This window comes from Battus philenor, unplaced genomic scaffold (assembly GCF_028537555.1).
Source record: "Battus philenor isolate CCGP_79_NKW_IND1 unplaced genomic scaffold, ilBatPhil1.0.hap1 SCAF_12, whole genome shotgun sequence".
Classification (NCBI taxonomy): Eukaryota; Metazoa; Arthropoda; class Insecta; order Lepidoptera; family Papilionidae; genus Battus; species Battus philenor.
Genome location: NW_027181674.1, coordinates 10,223,480 through 10,238,096, shown reverse-complemented (window position 1 = coordinate 10,238,096; position 14,617 = coordinate 10,223,480). Strand labels below are relative to the sequence as shown.

Here is a 14,617-nt window from a genome sequence, read left to right as displayed (position 1 = left end):
GATTTAGGGTTACAAGAAATCCATAAATACGAAATACATAATACGTGCCCTGGTGGGAACTAAGCTAACTAAACTAAGAGATTTTTCTACAAGATCGAATCACGAATGAGGAGTTGCATAGACAAGCGAAGGTGACCGACATACGACAAGCAGATTGGCAAGTTGAAATAGTAGTGGGCAGGCCATATGGCGCGCAGAAAAGATCGATAGGACGTGGACCCACATGGTGGGTGGACAAACTTGTTAAGAATGTTAACCTCATCGGAAGACACTGGATGTAGTGCGCTTTCTGCCAGTTCTATCAGAAGCCATAACGCTGAAGATGTTCTATGGCAAAAATGATTGTATATATTATGCAGGAGTCCACCTTTATTAATTTATCCGGAATTCGACGTAAACACTGTATGTAAAAAAGTATAGTGTAGTAGTTTAACAGAATTTATACATTGTTGCAGTTTATAATCGCTATTGTAAAACATATACGTCGTAATAGTGTGTTCCACTCCATTTGTCTATGTCATGAACGTGGTCGTCTAGGAGGACGCTGTGTTGAGGTATGCATTTGATAAGCGTAAAACAACAGATGATGAAACAGTATGTTTAGAGTTTTGTCATTTCAAAACAAAAAAGTACTGAGTTGATGTACAAAGTGCGTTCCTACATTATTATGTGTAATTTTCAAGTGCTAACTTTTTCCATTTTATGCATGCATGTGAAATGGCGTAATCATTTAATGCTTTATAGGCATTTCCTTCTTTTTACTTTGGATTCCTTGATCGTATTACAATACAGATACAGTGGAGGGTAAAATTTTGTAAAAAATATTAAATAACCAAAGTGTATTTGACTGCCCTTACTTAACGGACAAAAACTCAGTTTTTAGAATTAGATGTTTTAGGACTTTCGGTAGTGCGAATAATTTTTGGGTCCGTATGTTTCATTTACGGAAGCGGAAAGGGATGCTCGGCGTTTAAGCGGCCGTCTACGGTTACCCGGCAAGTTGACTAGCAGCAGGAGCAGCAGGCCGGCGGCGAGGTGCGGCGGGTGCTCGGCGCGCCAGCCCATGCCTGCGCTCCCATGTCACGGCCGCGCGCGGCGACTCATCCTCGATGCATCACCTGTAGACAAATCGCCATTTGTAATAATACATATTTTTAAGAACTACAAATAACTATGTCACCGACCGGTTTTACCTGACCGACTTGTTAAACAATAGTCGAATATTAGTTCTTGAGTCAACGTACTTCGTACTTCTGAAAGCTATTGTTTGCCAAAAAGTGTTTACCACTAAAAGGCTAAATAGACGTACAAACTGCTATTTCTTATTAGATACTGTTCCAGAGTGTTTCTTGTGTTTGAAACCGCCATTTGGGTTATTTAATTTTAAACAAGATTGATAGAGGATAGATCCCGTTCGGAGTCAACGACATCGGCACTGCGGTACGGCTTGTGCCAGAACTCCGGAAAATCATGTACCTCTACGGCAAACGAGGTTTGTGGATGTTTAGAATGATGGATCTAAACTTCCCTTAGTTTCAGCGACTCCGAGACAAACGATGAATCAACTAATGATCTCGAACTAATGTGCTATGACACCGGTAATGTCAACAATGCGTACCTAATGGATGGGGTATCCGGTTTAATTATACAGCACAAGAGCAGCGATTTCGTCCCACAAACTCACTCGATGGTACCCGCATTCTCCTAGTCGTCCCTACGAGGCAATGAGGCTATCAAGCAGCCTTAGAAGATTTTCTCCCGAAAATGAAAACCTTTTTGTTTGAATTAAAAATGAAGGGATAATTTAATACGACGTTAGTGCAACGTAATGTTGAAGAATACTTTTGAGAAAGAGACCACGCAAGACCTATAAAAAGAGTTCGTTTTATTATAATTGATATTAAAAGAATTGAGCTATTTGATATTATAAGGAAACATATTTTCTAGAAACCATGATCATTTCTTTTAACAATAGTTTTTTTTTAATATCTTTATTTTTATAATGTAAACTGTTCCCAGATACGAAAAGTATTGTTTTTAAAATAACCAGGACGGAAGAGTAAAAACTTTAATTATGAAGAAAAAAATTCAAGACAACAAACGAATACTGCTTGTTGCAGAAAGTACGGGTCATCCAGGTTTTCCCTGAACATAGTTCTAGGAGACGACCTCTTTTAACGACTTTGTAAAATAGGAGAGTATTTCGTCATGTAAACACATATTCGAATATTTTTTTTTAATGTTGATGTGTCATGATAAATATTAAAGAATAAAACCTACTATCGAGTTAATGATTAGGAAATTTCTCTTCATTAATCTTAATTAATGAAGAGAAATTTCCTTATTTCCAAAATGGTTTGCAATACCAAAATTAACATCTATAGGATTTTAATTTATAGTTTGTTCTTTATATTCTTCATGATATACAGATTTTTTTTATTTAAACCGGTTTCCTTTACGTCCCTAATGAAGATAGACGAGTTAAAACCTGAAACATCTTCGTCGTTCCTGGTGATGCAGTTCCTGTTAGCCCGGGGGGCTATTACAGCTTAATGGCCCGATCGTACGCCAGATGGCCGCTGACGTTTGCACGAAGGTAGTAGACTATACTCGTGTAAGTATAGTGAGTGTGTGACTAGGGATGGTAAAAAGGACTACTAGGCCATCGAGGTGCGGGCGAAAATTGATTTCATCTAAATTGAATATTGAATATGTTCATAATAACTAATTATTGCTCGGCCCTTGCCCACGGCGTAAGGACATAATGACACGTTACATTTACACCATGGAGATATGATGGTTAAAAAACTAAACCGAAATATACCTACCAATAGCTCACGTTGATTATGTTTCGTTACTAATAGCAACTAAAGGTGCATAGCTTTGACTGGCGTTCCGCCCTTGGACTATTTCAGTTGCCTGACCTTAATTGCTTGACATCACGTATATAAACCTTTGTATAAACTCGTTCCATTACTTGTATGAAAGTTAGTATTTTAGTGTTACATAATGTAACCAAATTTAGTTTCCAGTAATTACAGATGAAATCATTACTTCATTTGCAAAAGAATATTTGTCTATATGTATTATTTTCCTTGGACATTCAGTTTACTTTATTTAAAATGAATTAATCGATATTTCAAAGACATCTTTATTAAAATGTGAAATAGAGATGAGAGATTTCATTTTAAATAAAGTAACTGAATGTCTAAGAAATAAAGTACGATGGTTCGGAAAATCTTTTGTAATATTCAATTAGCTAACAGTATAATTCCTGTTATAACTTGTGTAATCGGTCAAGAAAAAACTTCTTTCTCATTTTATATAATGAATTCAATATGTATTTTTTTTTTAAATATATTTACAACTATATTATATCGATACCATTTTGTTCCATTACTTTTTGTCAAGTTGGGTACATTGGTCATGTATCCGACTGCCGTTGGGGTTGAAAGGTTCTCGACCACAAGCCGGTAGACGCGGCATGGGCAAAACCTACTTGGTGAATCGACGAGATATTCAAGGTCGCGAGGAGTCACTAAATGCAACGTAGCGCAAGATCGTGAGGATTTTTGGAGGAGGCTTATGTCTTGCAGTCAATACACTCCCACTATCGCCTGACATGATGATTTTGATGAGAACTTTTTGTGATCTTATACATAGAAACATAAAGAATTACAAATGAGTACAAGGGTCGTTGGCCATTAGGTTTGTTTCAGTGAGATCGCGTATAACTAGCTTTTTGTTTACCCAGCTTTTTTCAAATGTGTCAAAACTGCGATCAATTTCTAATTTATCAGCTGCGCCGTTAATTATTGATATGCCGATATTGATCCACTTTTTTTAAAAAAAATGGCTTCCATTTATGTGTAACTAAACGACCAGACCAAGGTACATTATTAAATCAAAATTCACGCATTGGAAACGTTTAAACCTATTTTATGTTACTCTTTCTGACTCAACATTAGGTCCTTAAATCGTTTTTTTGCGGCTTTCGGTATTTCTACATTTGTCATTCAAATGTGTCGACGCAAAACTTTGCTTACTTTTTTGAATTTTAAAAGTTATCCTTTTGCATGTCATCAAAAGACTGAAAGATACAAAAAGAGATTTAATTACAACTAAATCCATACTATTTGCAAAAACGCTTTTTCCACGACCTAAATGCGAAAACTAACTTTTTAAGTGTTACACCATTGTGACAAAAGTCTCCTAAAGAGAATACGGTTGGTATCCATCGCAGGAATCTCTCGACATCTATTTCACCCTGAGGATCCAAAAGTGGTAATTTCAAGAACTCATGCATTAACTTATAAAATATTATTTCGCCGTTAAAGAGCACTGCCAGTCCAAGTGTGCGGGATCCAAGTAGAGAATTTTTATAAATTTAGAGTTTAATAACTAACTATGATTGATATAGGCTGTCTTTATTTTCCAAAGTGCTCGAGCAATGACACTAATTAAGACCACGCCATGAAATATGGTCTCACCAGGGACGCGTACAAGTGATGCTCTAAATAAACTCAAGTTTAGTATACATTTATATAGGTCGTTGGTTGTATTTAAAACTTAGCGCTTTCATGACTTGTGTTAACATTGACTTGGATACTATAAGTTCATCGTGTCTAATTTGATCAATAATAAATATCTAAATTGTTATATTTTAGAAAGAAATTAATAATAGCCAGTAAAAAGTAATCAATTAAGGCGAATACTGAAATTTAAGTAGTCAAAAATGACCCGAGGTATTTTTCATTAAACAACGTATATTTTAGCTTCAAACGATATTATAGTTATGCACTACTAGTTACTAGGCTATCATATATAAACAACTAAATATTAAATAGTGCCATACATAAATAAATAAAAGACCTTTCATTTTGTTTTGCTTTGTTATAATGCAGCTGCTTTTTCATTGTGAAGACAAGGAACGAATAAAGAAATTTCAGGCCTTTCGTAGAACAGGTTATCATTTGTCTGTATTTATGGTAGTTGTTTTATAAGACCTTGACCCAGAAAATGAAACGGATTTTTTATTTCCTATTTATGTAAGTTATGTCAACCATAGTGACAAAGAATAAATATATGCGTTTAATATTGTTTTTAACCATGATTTGGCTGGTAAACAAATAACGTACAGCTCCTATGCTTTTTTTTCTTATACAGATGTGTAAATTTCGATATTTGCTCATTCTCCTCGGTAAAAAAATAATATGTTGTAATACAATATTAAAAAAAAAAAAATTGTCCTTAAAGAAAATAGCTCAGGTATTTATATATTAAATTAATGTATAAAAGTTCTTGACGTAGGAGACTATGTACACAAAATGAAAATATAATTATTAAAATATGGGAACCCGGCTAGAGGGAATTTAATCTTTTGAAAGTATTAGCGAAGGAGCAATCTATTAACTAAGTAAACTCTACGATGTAAAGGTCAATGTAGACATTAAATGTTTTTTTAGAGTTAAGAGACCTACGTCGGTGCCTAATTGTATATTCCGATAATAATAGGAACATTTAAAATGTTTTAGTTTCGCTTAAGAAAATCTTTAACTCTCAACAATACTTCCTTTCGGATAAGCGTATACGTGCACGACACCACAAGATAGGACTACTGTTTAACAGCATATATGCATACCGCGATAATACTTATGCTTAGTAAATGAAACCTTCTACTGGCATATCCTTTGTTTATAGAAACACTCAACTATGAAAAAGTATACTACATGATATCGGAGAAATTACTGCACTAATCATGTACTATGATGTCCGCTGATGCATTATACTTCAAATTTGTAAACCCGATGAAAGTTAATGTGAATAGACAGACAATTTCATACGCAACATCAATGACGCAACTGAAAACCGAAGACGCTCGTTTTTGGCTACTGATTAAGAATTTCTAACATTGTGAATAAGTTGAGACTTGAAAGATACGAACGTCACGCGATAATCGAAACAGTAAAATCATTTTTAAACACTGATTTGCTTTGCTGAAGAATCAGAAGCCATGGAGTAATGAAACGTATACAAAAATTTATATTACTCTAACTATATTGCTATGTGTAGTTAGAAATTTCGTTAGAACAATATAAATTCGACGGCAATTATGAAATTAAAACTGATATGCCAAACCGTGTGGCCATTTGCGTTTTTACACGACAATAATATTAAAATACACTATTCAAAGAATCTAACGGCTACTTTTCAATTATTATTATTATTTATTATTATTACTTTTCAAGTATTAGTATTTCTTAGACAAAAACAAAGATGCAGCAGTTTTGATATAATGATTACACAAAATTACATAGTTTTGTTTTTTTTTTCAATAAAAATTCTGTTTATTGAAAGTTGATACGTGAAATATATGATATTCAATAAGAATTTATTAGATGCTTAAAATTAAATTTTGATCAAAAAGACAAAATCTAAACATAGAAGCCTGAGCATTCAGAAAATGATATCAGGTGTAACTAGAGTTTATATTTCATGTATATATAAAACAGAACTTTAAACAGTAAATGTATTAATATTCATTTAACCCAGAAAATAGTTTTTCCGTAGAAATTGAAATGTGTAGCTAATCCTAATAGTTTATTAATTGAAACAACGAAAAAGTACGAAAATGTACCGAAACAAACTATATGACATGATCGTTAAGTGACACGACCCGCACCTAAGATAAAATAGAGATAATTAAACAACATAAAATATTCAGTTCATATCACAGCAAAAAATGTTAAAAATTTTGTGAACCAAAGGCATAATCACGGATCATACCAAAGTGAAGTCATTTCACTTTGTAATTAAATATAAGTTTAGTGTTTAAAGAAATTGAGAGATAGAGCTAATATTGTCCTCTTTAAATAAACTGATAACCTTTGATACTGCGTTATTGAGCTACTGCAATATCCGTATCTTTATCGAACCTTCACAGCGAGAATAAGATGGTGTCAAAGTAACGTATAAAAGTCCGTTACCGTCTGCGATAGTATACGTCAGCTCTGTATAAAATGCAACTCATCATTAATTAATTTGGGTAAAGTCGACGCCCGGCCGGAGACTGCGGCCCGTATCGATTTTCGTACCTTGTCGCACAGCACGGGAGCGTTTGTGAGGCTTCGAGCGTGCTGGGTGCGGGGTCGGTGCGGCGTGGTCGAGCGCGGGCGGGCTCCGTCATCTGTGGAGTGCTGGCATGGGCTCGCGAAACGTTCGTGCAGGCGCGCGGCTGGCCGGCCACTAACCGCCGCCACCGACCGCGGCGTATCGATCGCTGCGCGCGCAGGCCCCCGCCCTCGATGAATGGCCCGGCGCACAGCTCACGTGCTCGCCCCTGGCCGTCCTGACCTACCGACTACCACGCCACCACCACGACACACTATCGATATCAGCTCAGTGCGTTCCGATATTTAACACTATTTGTATTATACATAAGGGTATGTTAAGTCGCTGCGGTTAATAAATTCATTGAGTACACCCTAATAGTCACCATTAATATTTTATATAGAGTAAAGTTAAATATTTCAGAAGATTTAGTTGCTCTGAATGGTATCGTAATCACGTTAGTTTCATAAATTAACAGAACAAACTAAAAAATTACCATTCGGTTTCTTACTACTGCAGTAAAATAAGGGATTATATATTATGTTTCTTTCAAGGCATTTTTAACTAATTCGGAAAAAAGGAAAAATACTGTTTGCCCGATAGCATCAATAGCTTCACTGGATCCGAAGGCCGACAGCTCTCGCCTTTAACGCAATGCAACAGCGTTAAAGGCATGTAGCCTAGACTTCTTACGGTAAATAAGCACGAGGGCTCCCTCCGGAACCGCAGATCGGGTCTCTGCCTGCTACTATTACTGAGTTATTAAGAGAACTGTAGTTAACGTTACTATTTTTTGGAATAGTGTTAGCGTTAAGAAGAGAAGTAATTTCTTTCTCTAATGCCTTAGATGAAAATCTTCTATGAAAATCTTACTAGTTCGAGGCAATATAGAGAGTATACAGTAGGCTGTACTTGCCGTTGACAACAGTGTGTGATCTGCTGCGACGTCGTTAAATTCGGTTCTAGCAATTTTCAACGCGTCATTCGTGATGTCTGGTAAGGATATCCTACCCTATCTTCCAGATGTATGGTTGGCAGGTGCTGTGCTTCCCGTAAGTCGGCTAGGGACTTTCTACTTTATACTTTCTGTTTGTCCAGCAGGGCAAGGGGCAGGTTGGAACGTTTCAAAAGAGGTATATACGGATATGCTTCTCTTTTGAGAAATGTCTGTAGTTTTCAGAAAACCATATGGGAAGGTTTGTAATTGGGTTCTGTTCTAACTTCCGTTCCTTACAATCGCTATGCAGTCTAACTTCCTGCAGGAGTTTTCATTCAACTTCTTAGGGTCAAGTCTGTGTGTCAGTTTGTTCTGCCTCTCGAGTTAATGAGTTTGCAGTTCTATTTAGCATGATTACAATTGATATCATCAGCTAGAATGATCGCTTCTCCTATCAATAAAGGGGTTCAAAGTTTAATCGGACAATGAGCGCTTTGTCTGCCCATAGATATGCAGAAGCTATTGTGATGGGGGCGTGGCCGTTTATGCCCGACAAGCCTACAGACATGGTCAGGTCGCGTCAGTAGAGTTAACCTTAGAATGGTAGTGACTTTCATTGGATTTTTTTTAATTATTATTGGTATACTATTACAATAAACGATAAAATCATAAATACGGCTTAATATCGTCTAGTCTTTTATTAAGTGGGTACGATAGAACGATTTTAAAATTTTGTCGGAATGGTGTTAGTGTTGCATTTCCTTCTATATGCATTAGGGATATCATTAAAGATTTTGATTATAAGACATTTCCCGATTCTTTGTTCGTATTAACTCATAGTTTTCATCATCGTCATCTCGTCTGCCGATAGACAACCACTGCAAGGCATTGGCCTGCCAAAGATCGCCACGATGATCCGTCTTATAATGCTCGCATTCAATTTTCCGCAACCTATGCTATGTGGTCGGTTCACTTAGTGGAGGCATCCCACGTCACGTACGGTAGTTGTCGCTCTTGGTCGCCACTTGAAAACCTTTTGGCTCCAACGACCGTTGATCGCACGAGACATGTCCTCCTACTGCCACTTCAGATAAGAAATTCTTCGAGTCACTTACGTTCACCTACGTCGGAGGCCGGATTTAATTTTGCAGAGGGACTGCAAGCATAGTAATCTACATTGCTCACTAGGTGACTTTAGGGTCTTCTTATAACGCCTGTCGAAATCGGCCACGTTTCGTATTCATAAGTCATTATCGCCACCATTCTCACCATTACTAATTTTCTATTTCCCATATTCCCTATAACCCGTGGACGTTCTATTTTAATTTTAAATTTATTACAAGTAAAGTACTACACAGCAACAGCAAACATTGCTCATTGTTGAATGTACTGGTAATAGTTTGTTATGTAAAACGCAAGTCATTATTTTTACATAGCTTATTTATATTTTTATCTACTAAAGTTTTCAAGAATCTTATTTGAAGGTTTCTTATTTAAACTTAAGTCACAGGAATTTTACTAAAGTTTATCTTATAAAAATTATATACATATTGTTATTAAGGAGAGTGTAGATATTTTGCAGATAAATAGAGAAGAAAGATTCTTGTATAGACTACTATACAAATATTTTTAATATAGCCACCATGGTCTGATATGTTTTAGTTTTATGACTATAATAAAAAAACGGTGTCCTGTAAAATTGCTCTTTTATAGGTAAATGTTAAATAAAAAAACATAATAAAAGATTACAACATATTCTTTTTCATAATGTTTAAAACAAGCCCACAATAGAATGAAAGTGATGTAACTTTTATAATAACAAATAAAAATCAAATTTCTTACCAAAAGAAGCAATACAAAAAAGTCTTATTAAATTTTTTTAACTGCAGTATGACTTCACAAAAAACGTGCTATTAAAAACGATTCAAAATATTAAGAAAAATAGTTTGTCTTCCCCTTTTTTTTTGACGTTTAAAACAACCAGATGCACCCGTAATTTACATTATGGGTTACTCTCAGAATTTTCGGCCTTTTATAGAGATTAAAGGACCGAAAATTTGAGAGATAGTTAAAATGATGAAATACAAGAATTCGTAAAGGTTAAATCAAAGTTTATTTTTAAAATATAAAATAGTGCTTAAATCAATTAAAAGTAAAATGAATTGGATGTATACAAGTGAAACAAAAAAAATTAACAAGCTGTACCATCGTCTATAGATGACAATGTAATAGATGACATCAATCACAAGTATGATGTTGAAACTAAGATTCACGTAAAGCAGTGATAAGTGCTAGAGTTGAGTAATTTGGTATTGTAAGTAGGAAAATAAGGAATAAAAACACTGTAAATAAGATAGTACTGCCGTTTTAGGGTAGTGAACGGCGACTAATAATAAAAAAATCACTAAAATCAGAGAAACAACTGTGGATAGAGATCATTATTCCTGAATAGTATAAAAATGATCGCGTAATTTAAGCAGAACATGGTCCAACGTCTTGTAACTTTTTGTTATGTTATTAACATAGTTATGATTTTAATTATAATTATTGTTGTTACTTTAAAAGATATTATAAACAAAAGAAAAAAATATTATACCATTTTACTTACTTAATCCTCTAAGATACACATTAAAAATAAGTTTCTCTCCAGCTTAACTCGTATCTCGAAATAAAGGTTAAAAGTGGTAGTTAAATTATTACAATCATGTAACGTGCAATTCGCGCATTTGAATCCGAGCGGCTATTACCAATCGGCTTAAAGATAAGGGCGCACGGAAGCTGCCACGTCGCCGCTAAACAAGAATATTACCGGCCGATTAGGTCGTACTCTACGTAGAATATGTATAACATTACCTGCTCATTTAAATTTCATCTATAAAGTGTTATATACTTTTTAGTTTTTTTCTAATGTAATGAATTATTTGTTTGTCTTATTTGCTGTTTGCTCGTTGGTATTTACAGCTTTATCTGGCTTTTATCTACCGATAAATACGACAAACATACACAGACTGATTTGCAATAGAGAGATTATTCATAGATTCATAAAAGTAATTATGTCAAAAAAATTAATCTAAAGTACGCTGTTTCATATATATTTTAATTATATATACGCAACATACCTAAGATAATTGTTTTTTTTTTAAATTTATAAACTGTGGATATCATAGCTGAGTAAGGTTCTGTAACCTAGTTCTGCAATCAAATTTAGTTCAATACTAGTTTATGTATCCAACAATGTCCCTGACTACTCCACATCCAGAGGAATAAGTTTAAAAAAAGAGAACAGAGACTACTGTTACTTACTACTTCTGAGTGCGATTATTGGCCTCTTTACAAGATATAAACTAGATTTTTCTCTCGGTACATGTTGTTTCGCGGTCCTTCACTGGGATCTGTTCTGTATGAACAGATTTCTGATATGATTATGTTATGAAGATGGAATGCAACGGAGCATGTGCAAAGACCGGGCTTGCATATTTTCTGATAAGGCGACCTGTGGACTTGCAGTTTATTAATTGACCAAGGTAATTTTTCTAATTTGTTAAGGGAAACAGGCAGCCTTGAATGACGACCGTCTCGATGCCGACTTAAAGGTCACGCAATACGTATGTTATTATAAGAAGCAGAATTTTCTATCGACACCGATACATGATGGACAGATAATTAGTTATTGGGCGCTGGATGGTGAAAATCTCCTATGGGAGGAGGATAGTACAGCAGTTTTAATAAAGAAGATTTCCACCTTAAATTTCCGCTAGGATATTGTCTGCGATTTAAAGGCGCCAACCTATAGTCGGATTTTATGCCTGCTTTGTAGAGGCGGATGTCTGCGAATAGGGCTTAGCACAAGCTAAATTATTTAGTGATGAGAAAGCCTTTTATATTGGGTAAATAATTTTATCATTAAACTTTTATTTTACAATTAATGTCTGTGTTTACTATTATTATTGTTTATTTGTCCAACTACCATCAACTTGTAAACTAATTCCTGCTTCATTTCTGTTTTCGAGCATTGCTTATTATCAATTACTATTTATACAATGCTAATTATCTGCTCTTATTTATCTTTTCGTTATTTATATTTATATTTTTGGTATTTTCCCTCATATTCTAAATATCTAAGCTTATTTACTAGTTCTCTCTGTATAGTAATTTACAATTTGTGTGCGTGCTATCTACTGCTCAAATAGATGGCATTGAGACAAACAGTTCCTGTCTACAGTTTTTAATATCTATTTTCTCTTTACAATCTTTGCTTATTCTGTTTATACTCTAATATCATTATCTCAATCTACGTGCGTGCCGTCTATTATACAAACACATTGCATTTTGCACTTCATTAAGACTGATCCAATATTTAATTTCCCTCCACTATTTACATTTTGTACTAAGCTAATCTCTTACTTTTTTAAACTTAACTAATCATTGAAATTTTCTTGCTTATCTGGCTCCGGTCTGATCGCTGCCGACTTTGGGTATTACCCGAATTTGCCATCGTGCTGCCTGCCTGACTAGAGCCTCTTTACTATTCTATATTAGAGGGTAAAGGGAGGCGGCTCAAGCTTTTGCCCTTTACCCTCAGCTGGTGAACATTCGGGTTCGAATTGAAGTGAACGGCTCAACGCGCCTGGCTTATGTGACGCCAGGATATCCAGCAGAACGCCAGTGTGTACCTTCTCGCCTACTCACTCACTACTGATCCCACTTGTGCATTAACTCACTTGAGCTTCACCTCTTTTTCAAGCGCCCTTACCACAATTGAATCTTCAAGGCTACCGACTTACGTGCGCTGCGCATGGAGCTCTTAGCAGTATGAAACACCCAACCGGGCTATGCCGTCCCATTTCCTTCGAATGAGACAGTCACTGCAAAGGCACCATTCTCGATCTGCATGGTGTCGTATGCGGGCGACGTACTATAATTATACACTTGTAAGGGACTGGATTACATCTTATATGAGAAAAAGAAATGTTGCTGATTATTTAAAAATTTCTGTATAATTAACTCTTATTATTTTAGATGGCAAAGCAGTTTATCTGGTTTTTATATTTATTTTACAATAAAAGGGTCTCTTTCTAGAACTCATGCTAGACTAATATCAGTACGGAATAACAATTGGGAGAAAGATGTTTTGTCATGATAAAGTCCTGTTGCTCTGGTCCTAGTCCTTTTGCTTGACAAAAGACATTTAGACATTTCAAGGACACCTTTTTATTGATATTATTCTTTTATTATCAAATGAAATAATCTACTAGCATTATTACAATGATCTATAATATACATTGTATGTAAACAGTTTGCGTATTAAAATATGTCAATGCACAACAATTCCTTTTATAATTTAAACTAAATTTATGCGTAATAATAGAAGTATTCTAAACAAAGTTTAATTGATCATTGACTGGTAAATCTATTCTTAAATACATGGAGTAAATTCGTAGCATGGTAGTAGAGCGGTAAACAAAAACTCGTAATCTTGCGTTATTTGCACTGCAGTTGTTATTTAATTTATTTTATTAACATTAATAGTTAAAATTTGGGAACTGGTTTGGTATTAATTTAAGAAAAAATGTAATATTTACATTTAACACACAGTAATGCATAAAATAATAAAAACGATTGCACATTTTATAACTCAAGTTATACTTAAAAAAATACTAAAAACGATTCGTATAATTTAAAATTGGACTAAAATTCAGTTTCTTTCTTAACTAGATGAAGCATACTTTTAAAATAATTTTTTATTTCTACACTCTGAGCAATGTTAATTAACTCTTCTACTTCATCAAACTGCAAGTTCAGAAACTCAACTTCATTTCGCATTTTGCGGAATCTCTACAACGTGTTGTAAGTATCATATCGGGTTTGTTTCAAGGAAAGGTTCACAAGTTAAGGAAGCATAATATTTCGGTAATTTTTTATATGACGTCAAAATCACATGCCTTGTTGTTCTTCTATCTTCTTCCTCGAAAGGGTATCGATATGTATTCCGTTATGTATTCATTTTGATTTTGCTCATATTATAATGTTATAATAAGAGTTCACTATATTCCTAGTAAGATATATATCACTTATTAGAAAATGACGCCTATGCATAATAGAGAGGTTTTTCTAAGCTGTCAAAATTAAAAAGCTTCTGCGCTAGCTCATTATAAAGATAGCGTATTATTAAATTGTTGTATACATATGTATAAAATAATAAATTAAAATTGCTACTACATTCTGAACGCTTTATATCAAAGTTTGTAAAGCATTGTTTAATCTTGATCATTATCACTAATGTTGGTTTTAATGTATATATTATTCTGAAAGATGTTCTCCGGTAATATAGTTTGGTACTCTTGTATAAAAATTCGTTTTTAATACTTGTTACATAATACGAGATATAAAAAAAAACCACAAGTTAATATTTTCACGCTATGCATGTAACAACACATGACGTCAGTATAGGGTCTCACCTGCAGGCAACAATAGGCGAGATCAATCTAAGGACGTAATAAATTACGGTTCGCTAGTATTGGCCTGATGGTATTTTTCTCAGCGAATGATTAATCGACATAACGTGTTTTG

General features: G+C 34.6%; 1 protein-coding gene across 7 annotated transcripts in view; it reads right to left on the bottom strand.

Annotated features, from left to right (window-relative positions):
* tutl (turtle) overlaps positions 1-14,617 on the bottom strand; it is an 83,217-nt gene that overhangs the window by 19,100 nt on the left and 49,500 nt on the right. For 6 of the 7 annotated variants that reach the window (XR_011109117.1, XM_068776887.1, XM_068776890.1 and 3 more), the window contains exon 2: positions 993-1,118. Coding sequence is in view for 6 of the 7 variants with exons in the window: in XM_068776887.1 (XP_068632988.1) it covers positions 993-1,065 (73 nt within the window). In the remaining variant the exon portion in view is untranslated. Of the gene's footprint in view, positions 1-992; positions 1,119-7,094; positions 7,182-14,617 lie in introns of those variants that run through there. The other variant, XM_068776888.1, reaches the window with a different exon arrangement.